Raw genomic sequence first — 21,765 nt, forward strand, 5'->3', positions numbered from 1 at the left:
TTGTCGTTACTGCAAAATGGTACATATAGGCTCTCTGTGCATCACCAGGAGGAAAGACATTCCAAATTTACTTTGAGCACATAACATAGTGTCTTTTATTGTTCGTTTTGTGGTTAACAGTGTTGTATAGTTTTAATGGTATTTAATCTAATGACCCCAAGGTTGAACTTTAGAGCCCTCCCAGTTTTCAAGCAACTGCACACACTTGCCCCATAGAATTTTAATATAAAAGCTGGAAACTATACAGTACACACTGACATCTCTGGTTAAAACCCACTAACGAAGGGAATTGTCCACATTTTGATATAAATGGGTGTAATGTTCAATGTAATGCAAGTGCAGAAGAATTGTGAGCCTTTGAGTGTGTTCATTTCCTGTTTTAATGTGTTCAAGTGGTAGTTTGAGGAAGGAAGAAGTGTAATAAGGGTAAAACCAGTAAAGAGAGAGACACTTTCTTTTAATTGCATTTGTTTATTTAGGGGATTACTGAATAAAAAATACATTTTGTGCCATAATTTATGAAATTACAATTCAACTGCATCTTTAAAAAAAATAATGAATTACTTTTAAAAACAAATTCTTGTGGTTCACACACTTGGGATTGGGATAGCAGAAAAGGCATTGATAACTGGATTCTAACAAAAATCATTACAATTTATTTGTTTTAAGCATGAACCATCTTTAAACACACTTCAAGATGGCCGCTGTGTGTATTGTTTAAAAGGATTTTGGCTATTTCCAATTCAAATTGTGCTAGAAACATACTAACAGAATGGGCAATTTAAGGGGAACAAAGGGGATTGCTGGCGAATTTGGATCAAATTGTTAAAATTGTGTATAAAGACAAATAAGTAAGGAAACCTAACAATGCTAGGATCCACGCGTTAATAGCTAACAGTAACAAGCTAGCAGCAGAGACAAACCACCCATGCTGCAGGCTTTTTTTGTTGTTGCAAAGTTTGGGCATATAAATGTCTGAGTTTAGGCTGCAGATCGGACCATTGAAAGGTTCGGCTGTGTTGCCCTCACTCATTTTAATCTGTTCAGTAGCCAACAGTTGTCCAGAACGAAAACTACCCGAGCAACAGAGCGGACTCTTCGCGGCAGCCGAACTGCCACGGCTTGTGTTTGGGTGCTTTCCGTAAAGGACCTGAACTCGGCGGAGGTGCATTTCTCTTGGCTTTTTTTGCCATCACCAAATAAGTGGCTTTCAAAATTTCGGAAGCAACCCATAGTTTGCTGAAAGCCAGAGAGAGAAAACAGGAAACGATCTGTATGGGCCGCATGTGATAGTTAGGGTTAACAAAACACGCTCCGCAAATGAGTCGGGGTTCGGTCAAGGTATTTATAGTCATTCAGGGAACTGACGTCATCAAAATGCACCCGGCACTAGTGCTTGAAAAAAAGGAAATGGAATTCAAAAATTGGCCCGCAATGAAAAATATCATTTGTTTTTTAAATATTGGGATTAACATTAACCATGGATGCATAAAACTAATCAATTATTCTGTTTTCAAAGCAGTCCGTTGTAAATGTGTTTTTAAATAAAGTTTGAAAGTTTTAAAGTTAATCTAAATTTTAAAATATGCACTAAAATAAAAATCAAGACTACCAAACTTTTAACAAATGAACATATGTAGGCATAATTAAGGGATTGCAGGTTTGTGTTTCTAAAGTGAGTAAAGCAATTGCAATTTAATGCTTCATCATAAAAATGATAATAAATCATGCACAAATTATGTTTTTAACCCTTACCAGGCAACCATCTTTCCATTTACATTTCATACAACTTTTTTTATCATTATATTCATGTATAGATATATTTAGGATTACCAAATGATGATGAAATAATAACTAGAAACAAAATGACATTAACGTTTGCCAATATTTTTGGAGAACAAAAATTGTCAGTTACCCTGCAAAGGATTAAAGGTTACGTAGTCTATGAAGGGTTATAGATTTTAAGTGTCGACTTTTAAATACCTGTCAGAAGATGTGTTCACTGTTGCTGAATAGGTTGATAACAAACAGTTTAAGAAAATGCACATTTGTAAATGTAAAAATTTAAATGAAAATGAAAATGAAATGAAAATCAGACATAGGCATTGTCGTCATCATTGACTTGACAAAAAGCCTAGTAGTCATCATACCCTCAGCAGCGTATGACGAAATTGTATAGTGCTTCTCCACAAGTTCGTCTTCCCAGGCCAGACACATTTATGACATTTATTTATGACATATTCATACTTGTTAGCTCTCCGCCTTGAGCGCCATGATGAATGAAGCCAAATGAAGTTCACAGCCCTGTATTTTTTCTTAAACTATTATCAAATATCTACACTGTATGTATTTGTAGACATGTGTGAATCACTTTAGAGGGGTTTAACACATGCGGTGCTCTGAAAACACAAAGAAACAAAAGATGGCATGCTAATGCAAGTTCTGTCCAGAAGGAGGCAGTGTAACAACACCATGTGTTGACAGTCAGATAGACGCTTGAAGCTAAACGTGGCATCCACAGATGTTTTCAAATCATTTTTTAAGCATTCCATCTCTCTCTCCAGTTTGACAATGGTGCAAATAGTTTACTTTCTTCTACGACATGTAAACACAACACGAGGCGACAATTTGAATGGCGTGAAACACAGCCTGTGATACAGAAAAAACAAAAATACGCAATCAAAGTCGTCTGGTTGCATATGATGACGCGCCCTGATGATATTTGACGATTTTGTTTTAATTGGGGGAGAACCTCCCACGCGATTTCCTTGTGGAATCGGGAGCGCGCACCATAGGCGGGGAGGGGCGGCAGGGGAAGGAAGAGGAGGCATCGGGGACGCGCTTTCCGCGTCGGCTGCTGCTTCTCGCACACACTGTGGACTACTGACAGCCAGCTGTGCGGCTACAAGACGACGACAATAACAGCTGCGGACCCTGCGCCCTCGATCCTTGAACGTTCTACTCGCGCAGCGTCCCTCCAGGAGGTAGAAAAAGAAAAAAGAGAGTAGCGAGGGAAAAAGAAGGGGAAAAAGGGGCTTGTATCGTCGTCTTCTTTGGCGATTCCCGTGCTAGCTTAAGCTAAAGACAAGCATTCCTACGACATGAATCCACTGTGTAGCAGATGTAATCTCGTCGTCTACCCCACGGAAAAAATCAATTGTCTGGACAAGGTAAGAGATCCGTTTTTGTAATGATGATAGGTTAACTAGATTTGTGTTAAGGATTGTTCAAAGGATCAAAAGGGAGGCACCTTGCGGATTTTTTTCTTTTTTTTTTTTGTGAATGAATCGAGGAGAACCCTGAAGGGGACACGCAGGTATCCGAACAACATGGCGAGCAAACGCCTTTAGATCGTAAATGCATGCACAGTGATAGTTCCTTCTTTCATAATGTGGTTTGCAAAATGATGAGTTTGTGTTGATTTTCTTTTTCTTATTTGATTTAAACATTTTTGCTTAAACGGGAGAAGAGCCCAAGCCTGATCTTGGCTGTGGCCTCCATGGCGACCAATTGAAACCGTTAGTTACATCAACGCCCAAAATACAAATGTACTTGTTCCTTTTGATTTTTTTTGCTGTGTCACTTCATTCAGGATTTAAAATTGCATCCTATTTTGGGAGGATTTCTGGTGACATTGCATGGCCTTTTGGCGTTACACTTTCTCCTGTCGTTAATCCCGCAGATGATTAGCAGGTCGAGATTGGTTTCCAATCCCATAAAGGATGTTTAATCTCGCAGCCAGGTGGCAAAATCCCATCAATTGTGGAGCATCACCGTGAGGATCAACACGCATCAAGGGATCGGGATCTGTTTAATGTTAATTGAATTAAGGTTATGGTAATTTTGTATAAGTAATGTTTTTTCCTCCCAGTATTTTTATGGCCTTTAATGATTTTTTTCCTGTGATGTTTTCAACTCCTAAACCCAAACAAGGGCCTCCACTTTAATAGTAACTGACTAAAACTGCCCAACTGTCTTAATCCTTTACATTTTTTTGTAATTAAACTAAATAAAACTCCATGTAGACCCCAGACCTGTATTATAATATTTTTGAAATGATTAATTATGTTTGTGTATTATCAATTGTAAATTACAGAAATGGCATCAAATAAAATGACCATAATTTAAAATTAAGCCAAACGCATGCACACTTCTTATGACCCTAATAACACAATACATTTTTTAATTTCTTTTTATTTCATAGTATTTTACATAGAAATCATTTAAACCTGGAAGACTAATGCAGTTCAATGCTGTCAATGGCAAGAAAGTTAAAAAAAAACAAATTATCCGCTCACTTCAGTTTTGGTGCAATTTTATTGATAAAATCATTCGGATGTTGCCTGCATTTGCAATCGGTTGGTGGCCAAACCTGGACTTTATCATACTCATTCCCCTCCTATATCTTCAACAGTGAGAGTTGGTTTTCTAACTTGTTGAGATTAAATTTCAACACCAAAAAGCAAATATAATTTCCCCTTCAAGTGATGAACACTGCTAAAACATCATAATGTAGAACACAATTAAATTACTGTAAGATCCTGGGTATTATCTATTGTGCTCACTGGAGATGAATGTAATTTTGTTTTTCAAGGGTGTTGACTTGTGCACAAGTTCTGGCTCCACACAAGCCAGAGCATGCATGCTGCAACTCCAGATGTGGGTGTGGTCTGCTTCTTGCGATCAAGCTGGAGGCCAAGGGGATGGTTTGTCTAATGGACAGCTGAATTGCTGTTGAAAATCAATCCTACTGAATGCCTGCTTGTTTGTTGAGTGATGCATTATCTCTACTCACATCACTTTAGGGCGAGGCGATATGGCTTAAAATTCACATTGCATTAAAAAGTAAACTAGACAAGATATAAAGTGATATACTTCAGTGGATTGAGTTCAAATGTGTATATTTTCCAAATTATATTTGATAACCTGTAGAAAATACATTCTAAGGGTATTTTTTGTTAAAGGATTCACTAGATCAGGGGTGGGCAAACCGGTCCTCAAGGACTGCTGTGGGGGCAGGTTTTTGTTCCAACACATCCAGCTTAATTTAACCAACGGGGGTTGTGCTGAAACAAGAAGTACCTGACTGCAATCCACTGATTGCACTTCTTAGTTTCGTCTTTAGAGCTTGGAATGAAGGCCCTTTTGTGGCCTTTTGTCAAGCATAGTATGCCCACCCCTACTCTAGATATGGTGGGAAAACTGAAAGTGTAATATGTAGTAACAGACCCAAATATATTCTAACAAATCATCCTTTGCTCTCCTGGTACATTGGTGGTCTTTGCAAATCAGCCTTACCTTTACCAATGCTTTTTATTGATGATTGTATTTAAGGGTCCGCTCAATTGGTTCTGTTGCTGCTGCTCTTGTGCTATTCCTGGCCACCTAAAAAAAAAAATACCTGACAACCTTCCTTTTATCCATGGTCTCGGTCCACAATGGTTCACTTGTAAAACTATTGCATTCCCTTCTGGCTTAGCAGAGGAGTGCTGCCCATGGCCACACATGCCAAAAGTCAGGATCTCTTCCTTTGCTTTTGCCATGTAGTCAAAGGTGCTATCCATTGGTTGTGAAGTATGAAGCTTGCGTGTGGTAAAATGTTAAAAAATCCCAGCAATTTTCATTACAATTGCCTTTTTGTCAACTGTTGACTGCAAAGCACATTTGTATTGGATGAGGTGTTTTCAATAAGTACATGTTTATACATGCTAGATGAACCATGTTTAAATGCAGGGATATCTTTTTATGTAAAGTTGAAGCACATTCTGAGACGCCCCAATTTTGGGGGGCAAGTTATGCCTTTTTCAGCCTGATGTCAATGTGGGGGAAGGGTTAGGGGGTTATTCTTTTCCTCTTGATTGCAGAAAAAATACCAGAAAAAATGCATACATGGTTATGTTCCAGAATGTTAAGAAAATGCTGAAACTTTTGACCTCACGGATTAAATTGCCTCACTTTGTGTGACTGATATTCACCAAAATACATGTGCATGTCTGCTCATTCCTGCTCCAATTTCTAAAAGTACCCTGACTAGAAACTTGGCCAAGAAGCAGTGTGAGAAAGTATATTAACCTTCTGCTTCATTCTGCACAGAGATAATACTGCAGGTGCTCACTTCATTTATTAATCCCCTCTTACTGAATCCACGGATTGCTTTATCATTGAGGTATTTTCCAAGGTTCAAGTACTCCAAAGTAGACGTGCACATAAATGTTGGTGACCATCGATTGCAATTTGTGGACATAACAATTTTCTTGCACTAACTGAACTGCTTGCCACTAACAACTAATAAACCATAAAATTCCATCACTGATAATCTGGACCCACAGCCTTTTATGAAATCATCTTTGCAAATGTATCACCCTGCTTTTTCTTGCATGAAGTACCATAATTAGCCACACCTCCATCCTTGATTTCGAATATTGCTTCGCCACGCTATTATTGGATGTCAAGCTGGATATGACCATAGGGGTCAAAATTAGCTACCCATCTGCTAACATGGCATATGAATACAAATACAGTACAAAAAAACCTGGTAGTTGATTTAGAGTTTCCAACAGCTAAAAAAGGTGTCTAAATATTTAACAGCAGACTTGGTCATCTGAGTAAGAGTATGATCCCACTTCCTTTTCTTAAACAGGAAGTAAATGTGCCTTTTCTTACTGTGTTTGCATTGCAAATGTAATATAAACATTTAAAATAACCTTCCTCTGTTTTCAAAACGAACTCAACTTGTCCGTGCATATCCTTGAACGGTTTGAAGTGTAATGATGTGCACACTAAGCACATTAATGAGCTTAGCGTGTCTTATCACATTACCAGAGGTGGCCTAGTCTGTCATTTAAGCAATATGCTTGCATGCTAGGGGCAGAGCCAGATGGATTTTTCTTTTTTCGTCTTTTCTTCTATTTGTGTTCAGTCAGGTGCATACCTCTCTCACCAATTGATACTAATCCGCTGTTCAAAGCCCTTACAAAAAATAGTCACATGTAAATCTGTTGATTCAGTGAAGTAAAAAATCCCATCCATAATATGAAAACTTAATTTTTGGCTTAAATTTTCCAACACCACGAGCTATATTAGGTCAATCCAAAATGGTTGAAATCCCCTTGCGGAATCCCTCAAATTTGAACACGGATTTATTGTTAATGACGTGCCTGTCCACTATCTATGATATATATCTTTGAGCCTGACCGAGCATGTTTTGTCATGAGTGAACGCTAACCTACATACAGCGTAACACACATGTAGTTTGTATTCACACACACATGTGCCCTTGAGCTGAGAAGAAGACGCAGGGAGACAGTGGTGGGTTTTTTTCCTTTATTTTTTAAATGGCTGCTCTAGAGCTTCATCGCTGCAGTGTCCTCATTTTTCTGTCTCACTGCCAGGTCACGTCTAGTATAGAGCAAACGCTCAAAAAAATGGGTCTGCTATCGTTACTATTTGATCTACTTGCATGCATGCTGTTTTTTTTTTTACGTAATGGCAGCCACCTTTAATTTTAATGCAGAGAAAACATTTGAACTCGAATACGAAATGGAGTGTGCAATAATAGGAAGTTATCTAGGCAATCATTCTGCTTTATAGTGCGAAAAGAACAACTTAAAATACATTTCCCACTGGCAGCAAAAGCTGACGTTTGTAACAAAATTTTATTACGATTTATGCAGAACAAACTGATGTGAGCAAATTGTTTGAATAAGCAGTCTCCAACTAAAATTTTAAAAAATTAAATATCTGAATTTTCACTCATTGCAGTAATCAAAACAAATGTCATTTAATGGTTTCTCGATCAATCTCAAAGTGTAAAGTTAGTGCGCTAAACTTAAAAAAAATAGACACTGGTATCTGTCGTTGCTTAAATGTTGCTACTTGATGAGCAGGTTTGCTAAGTACATTTGATTGTCTTTTTTTAAAATTTGGATTTTTTTTTTTAAATCAGCACACCCTTAGATGGTTAAAAATGTGCCGTCATTCTTCTTTTGAATGAACAACATCATGCTGTACAACCGGTCTTCCATAGTTTTTAAAATAACCACAAATATTCAAGTTGAATCCCATGATTTGTGAGAACTATGATGGTCCCGAAAATTAAATGTTAAACTATCAATACTGAATACGAATTTTGGTGCTACAAAACTTAAAATAAGTTGCCCAATTCAAAATTTAACACTGCAGTCCAAACCCTCTTCCTCCTAATGTCTTCATGCTTTGTGAAATTATCAACTTATTGGATTGCCAAAAATAAAGGACAAATTTCCACCTCCTGATGTCGCATGACGCTCTTAGTCGGAACTCTTAGTCACACCCTAGTGAGTTAAAATCATTAGCTTTCTCGCTCTAAAAAAAATGCCAAGTAGATGAAGCAAGCTGTTTTTTTTTTATTTGACTAATTGCTATTCAGACTACAAATAAACCATTGGATCCAAAAAGGTTTATTTTACTGTGCTAGCAACTTGGAATTGTGAAAAGAGGAAATGGCACCATGTCACTTAAACAGGTGGCTGATGTTTGTCATGGTGGAATGTGGATCTGCAGGTTTTGTATGCCGGTGAATAATTGGTGACATGTCCGCAGACTACTAAATTCCAAAGTTCGGGTTCTGCCCACAGGATGTTTTTTCCTGTGAAGTGCATCACACTTTGTACCTGTATATAGTAACAGATTAATACCAGTGTAACATTTAGCATGTCTGCCTCACTTTCTGTAAATTCCAGTTTTGTTTTCTAATTAAATTTTTTAAACTAGTATAAAGGCTTGTCCCCACATGACATATGCTTAGTTAATCAAAGTCTCTTAATACTCCGTAGGTGTAAATGTGAGTGAATGCTTGTTATATAATGAGCCTGGCAGTTGGCAATGGACCAGTCTGTGAGTACCCAGGCACTTTCTCAAAAACATGAAATTCAATTGGCTCCTATTCTTCCCTGATCTTGAATGGATGGATAATACAAATGTATAATACAGGAGATCATTTGAAGACTGATGAATTGAAAAAAAAAAGTCAGTGTATGAATTTGGATCAGGTTAAAGGAAGAAATCTACCATGAAGGATTTCTATTCAAGCTGTCACATGTTAAGCAATCACCAGAATTAAATCTGTTTTTCTTGTTTTTTTATTCAGTGGGTGACTCACCAAATGCTCCCCCTCATAAATTATGTCATCAAGTTTAAAATGGATGATGTTTACCATAGTTGTAATGACAGTAAAAATGTAACTGTAAAAATGGCCTCCATCATTATTCAAATGAAATGAAGCTGTCTGTGCATGGAGCAGTTGGTTATCTAGGGAACTGGAATAAAATTTAACTCAAAATCAACATAGCAGAACACCTTTCATTGGACCGAGACAGTCAATTGTCCCAATAGCGAACTGGTCCTTGTATACCAAAAATGGTATGCATATCGACATAGCAAATTTGGGCACATCTGAAAAATGGAAGCAATACACGTGACTTTCAGCACATAGTGTACATAGTAGCCCACTTAGTCCAGATGTGAAATAGCTACTTTTTTTTTAGAAACGTAATGCCATTCACCAACTGCGTTGTGCATACTTTGGGCAAGAAGTTGGTTTAGACAATGTCCTTCAATAGCTATTCTGAATCTGTTTGTTTCTGAGTGATGAGAAGATAAGAACCTACAGGACCTGCAATTCTTTCATTCCCTCACCCTCTCCTTGCACTCATCCTCCTCCACCCTTCCTATCCTTGACAATAGCTACAACATTTCTCCCCTTTCTGGCCTTCTCTCTCTCCTTCCTAGGCCACCCCTCCCTTTCCTCTCCCCCATGTTTCCTCCCTTGTCTTGCCTCTAAGAACCCCCTCAGACTGAAGACTCGGCCTAGTGCCAGAGGGGAAAAGAAAAAGGGAGATGAGAGGTTGGCTGGTGTGTCTTTTAACTCCTAATGAATGTCGAGAAAGCAATGGAATAAAATAGGCTCTCAAAACAATATTATATTTTTCACGCTGTCACCTCAATTGCAATCAAATTAATGATCCAAAACACCCCCCACAGAGATGTTTTGTCTACAAAAATAAAAAGTGAATTATAATTGCGCTCAACAGCCTCGCATCTAATTTTTGTATTTAATTTAAACTAGCTCTAAGTAATTTATTTTAGATCAATGGTGTTTGTAATTGAGCGATTGACTTGCTTGCATCAACTGTTGTTTATTTTGTTTGTTAAAAAACTAGGAGCAATGGGCTCTAGTCCTCATGGTGGTGCTGTCACTTGTCTTAAAAAATAGCATTCAGAACATAATTAAAATACCTCTTCTGGACCATTGTGTAATATTGTCAAGTTTCATATTGTTCTTTCATTTTGAAAAGCATTCTCCAAAGGTTTTTCCAATTCAAAATACTGTAGGTTGCATTTTATTTCCTTTACAAATAAACACTAACTCAGTTTTAGAAACATTTAGTGAAATATTTAATTGCAAAACTTGTGTACTATTCACTGGTTATAACACCCTTTTAATGTTTTCATGGCCACCATTTGTATTTGAATGTGTAGGGCAGCTTAAGTGTAGTGGAAGATTTTAATTAGCAGCAATATGTCAGATACTTGGTGTTCCCATTCCTACTAATCTTTTGAGCTGTATGTGAAGTTTTGAAGGAAAAATTTACGCGGCACATTCTTGCGTTTAGAGCAGCCGGCCCTGCCCTACCCAGCTAAAAACAGCCAACATGCAATTTGCTTGCAAGTAGTTGGACATTTTCTTTCTATGTCTTTATAACCAGACTGTGAACTCCATCTGCAATTTTGCCTTTTGTCTACTCTGTGGTTTGGTAATATTTTTCTGTTTACATATCTTTGTCTCCCAACAGTACTGGCATGTGAGATGTTTCCGCTGCGAGGTCTGCAATATGTCTCTAAACATGAAGAATTACAAAGGTTTTGCCAAGAGACCATACTGCAATGCGTAAGTTGTCTTACATATGTCATTTTCAATTGGTCTGTGCATGTCATTACCCAACATAATCCTGTCCTTCCAGTACTCTTCTATCTCTCCCTACACCCCTTACAGAAAAAGTCCTGTAATATGTGGTGTGGGAAAGTGTTTCCCTCACTGGTAATAGGAATGGATGGGTTTGGTGGGGAGGAACGGGGGGAATCAACAAAGGAAATTCCTAAAGTTCTTCTGGAGTGACACAGGAGGACACAGCGTTACATAGCTTGTTCACTCATGCTTGGAACACACTAAATCCCCCCCATGTGGAATCTATGGAATTTCCCCTCAATCTTCTTCTTTGCTAGAGATTTATTTTATTCAACTCTGAATATGTGGCCAGCTACATGAATCAAGATGTGGTTTTCGAACCGACACTTTGCTTTCATGGAAACTGCGGTACAACGAGCGCTAATCATTAGTTATGTGAATTAGCTTGCAGTTGCTTAGGTCTCCAATTGAACAACATTATTTTTTCCCCCCATTTCAGCTTAATAATTCATTTTACTGTGCGAGGATATTCATTTTAGGCTTTGAGCTGTTCAACTTTCCTCTCGTATTTTTGTAGTGCAAGTTTATGGGCCTGAGCCATAAATGTGTGGTCGTTTTGCAGGATTTATGCAATGATTTAAAGCATTATAGTATGTGATGTTTTATTAGGCTAGGATGCAGGTGGTTGTGTCAATAGAGTGCATTAAGTATTAAATTAAACAACTATATAAATCTTGTTTTAGCCGCCTATTTCCCCTCACTCGTCATATACGGAACCCGGGTTTAAGACAGTTTGGCTCTTCAAACTAGAAAATTCACTGCCACTTGCAAACTAAGTCCACATAACATGGTGACAACAACTCGAAATGTCAAAACCGAAAGGTTAGATAAAATGCCTCGAGTTTTGTGGGATGTACAGTTAGTTTTCTTGGGATAAATGAAACAGCCATTAGATGCAAACCATCGTAATTCTCCAAATTTGGCAATGAGAAGCTATTAATATTAACCCCAGAATTTTGGAAAAAAACAGACGACAACAATGGAGTATTGTTTTCCTTGTCCGCATTCACATAGAAAAACATGGCTACCATATCTATTTTCCAAACTGAAATGTGTGGGATTGAATCCACTTTTCAGTCTTATAGGCCTCCAATTTAGTTTGTCATTAGTTGTAGTCCAATCAATTTGAACTAGGAGGCATGGCAACAAGTATACTGGCCCTCCCAGTTCAGATTTATTGGAAGTCTATCACCGTAAATGGCACTTAATGGGCCAATCTTTTCTATTTGGACTTGTCTTGGTTTTGTCGTTAAACACCACTCAAAAGTCAGTATAGAATCCTAGGACAATGTTGGCGTCTGTTCACATACTTGTATGACCAATCTAGTAACAGACCAACGTGTGTTTGGACTGTTGGACTCCCTGTTGCACAGGCGCAGCACAGATGTTGTTAATGACACTAACAATGACGCTGTTCACTTCTGCGCACGTCTGTCCAGGTGCAAACACATTGGCACGAGCACTCTGGATCAACTCAGTTGTACTTAAACAACCTAGAGCTACTGGAGAATAGTAATAATGGCTTCTTTTATTATATTGTTATGATGTAAATGTACATAAAGTTTTAGCAGCACAGAGACAATGAGTTCCAGGCACACTCAAAGCTCACAGATATAATACTACTCAGAAATAACTGCAAATCAAACGCTTGCTGTTGTTTAATAATGTAAAAAATGTTGATCCAGGTACTTGATTAATGAATGAATGGTTAATTGGTCAAATACTCAATTTTCAAAGTATTTCTTAAGCACAAAATTGTGAATGTTGCAGTTTTATCCACTGTATTACATAAAGTACTGTTAAAAAAATATGCCTAGATGCCTTTTAGCTTAATGTAGGCATTGGCGAAATCATAACATTTCTAAAATACTTATTCTGACCACGTGTTATAGTATGGCTATTTTTTGAGCTTCTCATTTTACTTCACTTTTTCCCCCTGTTACATTTCACTCGCATAGTCTGGCGCCAGCAGGAGCCGGACTCTTCACAGCATGTTTATTTAGCCTCTTCCCGTTTGTTTAAAACAGCACATTTGAGCGTAAACATCATCCGTACGTTGTCATCGTACATCCAGTCTTCCCCTGTGTTGAAGTTCATGCTGCTTCGTTAAAGTATTCCAAAACTCTATTAAAATTTAAATGCACTGCACTTTACATTTAAAAAGAGGCTGCAGAACAGGCAGATTTTCCTCTGTTTGCCAAAGCTCATGGAAACTTTGGAAGCAAATTAATTCTCACTCTAGTAGACATCTGCTCACTCTGCCACGATTGTTAAATGGCTAAATTATAATGTACTATAAATACCAACTGTTGTCCAGACTGTAGTGTATATTCAGGACTAGGCCACATTATCATTCCCTGGAAATAGTATTCAATATTCATCATTGAGGAGCATTAAGAGTCAGTCTTCATTTACATTTTTTTTTTCAACTTTTCTGATATCTCATTCACACACACCTTTACCATAAAACAGCCCTTTACCATTTGTCTATTTTTCCCCCAAGTTGGATATGTGAGTCATTATTAGGTTACGCAAGATGAGTGATGAAAATGAGCATTGTTGTGACTCATTCACGCCACAATGTATGCATGGCTGAATGCACACACACTCCTTTTCTTTGTCCGTGTACTGCCACTCTTATTTATTCGAAGGCTTTGTGAGTGTGTAGCAACTTAATAGTCCTTTTAGTTGGAGGACAATTGCCAAAGACACATCAACGATGACAGGAAAAAGTGTCAAAGAGCCCACTGGGCAAGGCTGCACTTTTACTCACACAGCTTGACTCAAGTGTCGCTTTTGATGTAGCATACAAAATCTGTGTGCAGATTTATCCACGTGACACACAGAGAGTGGATGGACTACCAAGCACATTTTCCCTTTTTTATAAAACCTGATGAACTCAGTCTGAATTAGATCCATAGAGAGTTTGACAATAATGGTTCACATTTTAATTGCAGTTTTTCTGCTTTATCAAGGCAGTTACACAGTACATAAGAATTAAAATGGTCAATCATTTGACTTGAACCTAACTGAGCATGCATTTTACTTGCTGAAGACAAAACTGAAACAAAAATGTTGAAAGAACAAAAAAAATCTTCATTGCAGCAGGATTAAAAGGGATTTTCCTTTCTTAACATGTTGTCAAGGAAACTGTAAACAAGCAGCTTAAAATGGGCTACATGCCGCCAGCATTGTCAGTGAGACCAAGTATTTGAGGTCATCCAATACCCAGGGGCATGCTGGGAGTTGAAGTCAGTTGAAGTAGTTTTTACCATATGGTTGTAGATGCCATTCCTTCAGGATAAAGTCATTAGTATCAGACCTTCCCACTCTATTTTGCTGGCCAGTTTTCTTAGATAACAAAATGACACGCTTCCACAGTCAAAACCTGTATTAGGAATATGAGTTCAACACCTGGTGGATCCTATCTGCAGTGGAAAATAGCTATAAAACCCACGATCCATTCACAAAGTCTAGTCTCATGCTGTTCGCTTCCTGTTACATCCCTCCACAACTATGTGGCTGTCTCTCCATTGCATGTATTTCTTTTCCCCACACCTGTAATGTCTCTCTGCCAGAAATCTGCAACCTTGAATCTCCCATTACACCCCCATCCCCTCACATACAGAAGCTGCCCTACATCAGCCCCAGGACACCCCATTGTGTGCTACACTCTCATGCATTGCGTCTTTGGGGGCCCCTAACTCAACTTTAATAGCAATGTTTCAGTTTTTTTGTCCGCGATTTACAACCCGTTCTCTGTTGAACGTGTTTCCGGTGCTGAACGCCATGTGATGTGTATTTTACAGACACTACCCCAGGGCAAACTTCACCTGTGTGGCTGACACTCCAGAGAACATCCGCCTCAAACAGCAGAGCAAAATGCAGAGCCAAGTGAGGCTAAGTCCGACTCTAGTTATAACACACACACACACACACACTGATGTTGACACAGTTTGACCGAGGAAGGGGGCGGGGGGTATTGCTTAAAGCGAAAAGCCCCACTTGAGTTAACCCTCAAGAGACCACTTCACCATTGGCATAATCTAGACCTCCGCAGCCCATGAAACCGATTCCCAACACCGATATTGTGTCAACAAATGCTTCAGCATGGCTTGTGCCGACTAATCCTCAGCCGCCATATTTAAATTTCCTTTGCACACGCCTTTGAGTTGTGCAATCGCATCTCATTTTAATAGTGCTACTCGGACTAATTTTAACCAGGTCATGTGGGTTAATATAAAATTGCTCCAAAAAAGGAGTTCAACGTGCCAAGCGAACTCTTGTTCCTGCTTTGGCGCTCTAATTAATGTATATTGTACTCAAAATGTGGTGTTTTTTTTCCTCCTGCATTTGCATTAAGGATTACACCTTGCGGACGTTGGGGGAGGTCTAAATATCAGGGTGATGGTTCGAGTGACAGATGGTGTTTGTTTTTATTCATACATCCTCATTGCCGTTCATGCAATCCAATAAACATACTGCTAACCTATTCACAGTAACAGTGAAACATTACACTTGGGCACAAAACAATTACAACATTGAATACACAGAACATATATATGTTTATGCACTAAATATACTACTTTACACAATTGTGTAGCAAGGAGCTGCAGGCATTCCAAACATAAACATTAATAGTCACAGTTATATTTTTAGCAATCTATCACAGATTCCCTGAAATTAATAGAATCAGTGCCTATCACACAATATATGTATATACTACTTAATATTTCCAGACCTTTCTATACACCATCTTCAGAATTTTACCACTTGGCACCAATCTCCAAGAATAGGAAGTCAGTTGGCCCCATTTAAAAACATTCTGCAGTTTCTTTTAGAATGAATTTAGTCCATTTAATCAATTTTCAAGGTATATATTTCAATCAAGCATTTTTAGCAATTGCCCCTTTTTAAAATAATCTACTGTGAGTAATCTTGCACCACTTTAGTTGAGTAAATAGCTGAATAAAAGTTTGTCTTGGGTGGGGACACTCGTGCTCTGACACCATTGCTATGGAAGCTATTACACTTCATTACAAGACTTTGTGAAAGAGATTTATAAAGAATAGAGGGGAAGAAGTGAATTGTGGTGGAGGAAGGGTGGACAGAGAGAGAAATGAGGAAGACAGACAACAGGACACTCAAGCTGGGCGTTAGGAAGGGAGGGAGGATTTGGGCTGAAAGAGAAAATGCAACATCCCTGGATAGCGCTCTCAGGCCAAGAAGAGATCAATACGTACGCAGTGAAATATGAATGAAGGGGTACAAAGGGACAGCCTGTAATGGGTGGGGGGACGAATGCAGCCATGAGATTGGAAGAGGGTTAGAAGCACACATTGCGCAAGTCATTTAATTCAAAGTTTGGTAACAATTTCTTCTTTTTTTTTTAGGTTCTCTACAAGGAGGATTTTGAAAAGAATAAAGGGAAATCTTTCACCGTGGTAACAGACACACCAGAGTTGCAGAGACTCAAGAAATCGCAGGACCAAATCAGCAACGTAAGTGACTCATATCTCCAGGTATCAACTGAGTCAACCCTTTATAGGGGAAGTACCTATTTTTAGATATTTAAAAAAAAAGGAAAGCATAAGCGGCTCATTTTGCTTCAGCATTATTAAAGGAAACGATTACAACTAGTGAAGGCGGATATGAGTAAGCGCGACAGTTTGAGATACCAGCATTTGATTGGCTAAGATAATACAGGCGTCTTAAAAAGGACTGACCAGGGATTTTATTTTTTTTATTTTAGGAAAATATTGAAATTTATTTCTTTTCTCTACACTATTATACCACTGTGCCTTTTCGTGATATTTTACAAGATTGTTTCCACTGGTATGCACTTTACTATAACGGAATTAAGCACCTCAAATTCCATCTCAGCGTTCAGTATTTTTTTTCAAAGGCAGCCAATAACTTAAATGACAGGGGATAATCATGGAAATGATAACCATTTTTTGGGTGGGACTCTCAATTTCTTGCACTAGTTTAACTGTTCTTTTTCATCAGTGAGACGTTCTTTCTGCCCCGTGTCCCACATCCAGTCATTAATTAGCCTTCAAATAAGAGCAGTGAAGTAGAAAGACAGACACCGCCTCATTTCACGACCCCCCCTGCCCGCCCTTTCCTGGCCATCGACTATTCCCACGGGAATTCCACACAGCGCACATATTTTGCCGCACGTAATGACAGCGTATGGCCGAAGCAAAAAGGTACAGTTGACGATACGGAACACCCACACGGATGAGCTAAAATCGAGGCGCCACATCTGCTCGCAATCACCCCCCACCCCCCTCCTAGCTCGTCATCGGACAAAGTCTGCCATCTTGCGTCCCGCTTCTATTGTCTTCCATTCCCACCATTGAGGAAAACATGCAGACCATTTCCTGTAAATCCACACCATCTTTTGAGAATGCTGTTCAAAAAAAAAAGCAAAGAAAAAAAACAAAAGGGCAAATAATCTCACTCTCAGGCACTCACACTGCGGCAGCATATTGCACTCGAGCGCATTGCTCTTGCCCCGCCGTCCTCGCCGCAGCAAATTGACTCCTCGCCGTCACCCCCGAGCACAGTAGACTCTTTCATGCAGTCTGCAAGCTGGGCTGTAAATCTTGACCAGAGAGTGTGGACAGGCCTCTATTCATGAAGGGCAAGTTTGATCGGCGAGACACCCCCCACCTCTTTTTTTTTTCGAGAGGTTGCAAATTTAACACATGTCGAGGGGGGTAACATTTTTACGATTATTTCCTTACTCATACAATGTGAATCAGACTCATTCTTAGATCACAGAAAAGCTCTTTGTCTTTTATGCAGCTATCAAACACCAATTAAGTAAAATTTGCAAAGTGAAAGAGGTCACGCCCCTTTTGCTTCACCTTTTTGTTCTGATGTGTCAGCGATGGTTGCTAGGCAATGAGGTGTGAGCAGTTTCCTGCTCTGGAGATGTCACATCCTGTCAGTGGTTTCAGGTTGGAGGGGTTTTTGCACCCCCGACTACTCATCACAGTGTACTGTAAATGAGAGACGTCTGGTGGTAGTAAAGTAAACTGCAACGCCCTGGATACTGTCCTGTCCCAAAAGTTTTAAATTAGAATATTTTCACTATGCAAATGGTAATGGTTATATGGAACAATCAATCTATTGTGCCAGGTTAGATTAACAATATTTTAATGGAAGAAATGGTGACTGGCATAAAAAGTTAACTGCAAATATATTGTTTTTTAGATCAAGTACCATGAGGAGTTTGAGAAGAGCAAGACTCCACATTTCCACGAGGAGGGCAGGATTCAGCACCAACAGCCTAGCAACACTGCCCCAGGTAGTCCTCATCTAACACCAGTCACAATTATCACTTGCCAATTATTTTTCCTCCATTTTCTGTTGCACGAGTTTTTGTTTTCTAATTATGATTTTTCCTTTTGCTCACCAATTTCAAATCTAATCAGTTTTATTCTGAATGCTTTAGTTTTCTGGCACTCCACAGTTGGATATTTTTAATAGTGTTGTATTAATCGTACATATTTTTGACTGCCTGTCCCAATAATGTATATATTTGACATTAGAGAAAAGACAAAGGTCAGATTTGGATTTAGTGTTTGCAGTAATGCATTATTTATTGTTGTTGACCAGTGTATTTATTGGACAAAACCTCTATTGTTGGAGACCTGACATCCATTTGATTTTATTTTTTCTGCAGTTTACCAACCCTCAGCCGCCGCTCAGAACTACCACTATGAGCATGCTCCGGAGCCTGTACGCCCCGCTGCTGCAGCACCCCCACCCAGTGCTGGGGTACGTTTTCATGAACATTTTGCACTTAAACCTACCCAAAAACATAAGTTGAGAGGTATTTGATGATAGTCAGCAGTGCATTTTAATAGCTATCTAAATGTATAGTAGCTAAATATAGCCGAGTTGAATTTTTAGCTAGTATTTATTTGTCATCAAGTGATAAACAAGTTTCTTGCATGTCCACAGAAGCGGTACCGGGCGGTTTACGACTACGCAGCCGCCGACGAGGACGAGGTCTCTTTCATGGACGGCGACGTGATCGTGGACGTGCAACAGATTGATGAGGGCTGGATGTACGGCCGCGTGGAACGCACCAACATGCAAGGGATGCTGCCCGCCAACTATGTGGAGGCCATTTGAATAGGAAGAGAAAAAGAGCGGAGAGTGAGAAAAGGTAGCGAAAGGGAGGGAAAAGGAGTTTAGAAAAAGAAAAAAAAGATTCAAAAAAAAAAAGCCTAGTGCCATTTCTTCTTAAACGCCGCTTCTCTTGATTTAACCTCGCCCCGTCCTACTCCGCCGGCCCCCATCTCGCCGTTTCAACTCGCTAACCTTAAGCCTTTTTCTGTCTTAACGTTTTCCTGTCTGTGTGTGCTGATGTCGTTCTGTTTGGAAGTCGCTCCTCATCCATGTCCTCTTTTTTTCCACCCTTCACCTCCTTCCCAAAAAATCAGCTCCATTCGGGCTCAGCACTTAACAGAAGCGAATCCCCTTTTGAGTCATTCCGCACAGATGTTTTGTTTATTTGCGTGTATGCATTCCTCTGCAAGACTGGAAATCAACTTTAATCTCAGTTGTTCCCAATGCCTGTACATTCCTTTCATCTCGAAACCTTAATGGATCAGCCAGTTCACCGTCTTTATAGAGTTTAATTCTTAAATATATATTTATAGACCTCCGCGTGACACACTGCATTGTGGGTTATATTGTTCAACTGGAATCCGAAGCACCTGCTGTCATGTTTTTTGTTTGAATTATATATATTTTGTCTTTGGAAGACACAAAAGGGATCAGGAAGGGCGTAGGGAACGTCCAAACTACACAAACCGACACACCTGACTTCCTCTCCTGTGATGCAACAACATCCTTCCCTCACCTTCCCTTTTTTTCGCACCACAAAGTTAGTGTACACAGCACAACTCTATATTGTGACACCTTTTAAATCTTTTTTTATTCCAATGCTTCAGCAACATTCCAATCTTTTTTTTTTCTTCTTGAGATGTGGATGAATGTCTTTGACCTATTTTCCAACCCACCTCTTCTATCTTGTGCTTATGTTATTATTCTTTGCCTTTTTTTTTCTTTTTTTTTGTGATTGTAAAATGCTTATTTTGAACAGAACAAATTTGTCAAGTCTATTAAATGAATAAACCAGCAGCGCAATTGATGAAGGTGGAGGAATTTATATGAATTGTAGGCAAAACTGGGAGTTGGCTATGGGAACTATGGTGGAGTGAGCGGAATGATAATTAGTTAATTAGTTGGTTGGTAGTTGCACAACATTTCCTTGGTGTATACAAAAAATACAAAATAAAAATAGAAAATGGGAGGCATTAATTGATTGGGTGTGTTTTCTGGCATGGCTTTCATGGACATAGCTTGGTGACATTTGTACAATTATGTATGTATCATAATAGTACGTCATTTTATATTGTCTGTGATGATGGCGGATGGAATTGTGGTGGTCATAATAGATATTCGAATTGTCAATTTTGGACGTTTGATGACTTTTCTATGCTAGTTTTGGAAAGCCTTAATGTTAGAATTTAATGGCTTCTATCCAAAAATGTAACTACAACGACCAGTGTCTGCTAGCATTTCAGTATTTTGTAGGCCACCCTAAATCAAGATGCAAAGCTTTACAATGGTAATATTTTGGTTTATATTTAGTTTTTCTTCCACCCCATTCTCAAATAATGTACAGTAGGCCAGCTATTGTGTATGATCATGAAAATCGATTCACCATTTTTGTTACTTTAAGAAAACAAAGGAATTATCGGGCAGTTTCACACCCTCATAAAAATTAATTTGAACATTTTTAATTTTGATATTTTGAAATTTTTGCCTCAAGTGAAGATTTGTTATATTTTTGTAATGTATTACAACGTTGCATTTGGTTGATTGACAGCTCAGTGAGCATAGCATTAGGAAGACCATTTTTCCATGTCATATTTGAAAACATTCCATTCATAATCCATCCACTGGGTCTGGGGACATTGTAGCTGAATAATGGAAATAATATTGTGTTTAAAAAAGTGAATTTGGAGACCTAACTTTTGATTATTTAATATATATGCCAACTTAGAGTACATTGTTTGAAATTTTAGTCATTGTTGACTGGACTTTAACCATTGGCGATCATTTTTGGCCCCCAAACTGATATTACAGTATGTATTGATTTAGATTGTTAAATCAAAGGCCTGTAGCATTATGGCGACTATTTCTCTGCGTATGTCATCTCTAAAATTATTCAATGCACTGCGACTGGGGGACATGTTTACAATAATAGCAACACGGAATCGTGGGAGTTGTTGCCATTTTGGCTGGAAGCAAATATTCCTTCTGACTCATTATGAGGGGTTGGGGATCTCTCATCCATGTTTTCCCATCCTCTCCCCTGCTCAGCCTTCACCATTTGTACTTCTGATCCATCATTTCGGCTTATATATAGTACTACATGTCGTAATAGGAATCATGTAATCCCGCTGGTGGAAGCATGCACCTCAGTTTGTGCATTTCCTTTTCTTTTCTTTTTAATATTATTTTGCTACATTTTTTTAAAGGAATAATGATAGCATATGCATATTGACACACGTCAAACTTAACAAAGAAAAAAAAAGTACATGACAATGTCAAATGTTAAGACCTGACATCTCCTGTCACAGCACTTAAAACTGTACGTGATGATTCTGCAGATTCAATAAAAAAAACATTTTTCTCCGATAGTCCAGTTTATTTTTGGGGATTTAATG

The 21,765-nt window shown here is 38.7% G+C and overlaps 1 protein-coding gene across 1 annotated transcript; it reads left to right on the forward strand.

The window, feature by feature from the left end:
* Positions 1 to 2,791: 2,791 nt before the first annotated feature.
* lasp1 (LIM and SH3 protein 1) lies at positions 2,792 to 21,733 on the forward strand. The gene is made up of 7 exons (XM_077734392.1): positions 2,792 to 3,170; positions 10,833 to 10,927; positions 14,815 to 14,899; positions 16,399 to 16,506; positions 18,230 to 18,323; positions 18,702 to 18,796; positions 18,983 to 21,733. The coding sequence occupies exons 1-7, from the start codon at positions 3,102 to 3,104 to the stop codon at positions 19,154 to 19,156; spliced, it is 720 nt and encodes a 239-aa protein (XP_077590518.1). The 5' UTR covers positions 2,792 to 3,101; the 3' UTR covers positions 19,157 to 21,733.
* The last annotated feature ends 32 nt before the right edge of the window (positions 21,734 to 21,765 follow it).

The sequence above is a fragment of the Stigmatopora nigra genome, chromosome 15 (assembly GCF_051989575.1).
Source record: "Stigmatopora nigra isolate UIUO_SnigA chromosome 15, RoL_Snig_1.1, whole genome shotgun sequence".
NCBI classification, from domain to species: Eukaryota; Metazoa; Chordata; class Actinopteri; order Syngnathiformes; family Syngnathidae; genus Stigmatopora; species Stigmatopora nigra.

Excerpts from the sequence above, each read along its gene's own strand:
- lasp1 (XM_077734392.1), top strand. The coding sequence starts at position 3,102 with ATGAATCCACTGTGTAGCAGATGTAATCTCGTCGTCTACCCCACGGAA. Across the intron at positions 16,507-18,229 it reads CGCAGGACCAAATCAGCAAC|ATCAAGTACCATGAGGAGTT; the intron begins GTAAGTGACTCA and ends ATTGTTTTTTAG. Across the intron at positions 18,797-18,982 it reads CACCCCCACCCAGTGCTGGG|AAGCGGTACCGGGCGGTTTA; the intron begins GTACGTTTTCAT and ends GCATGTCCACAG.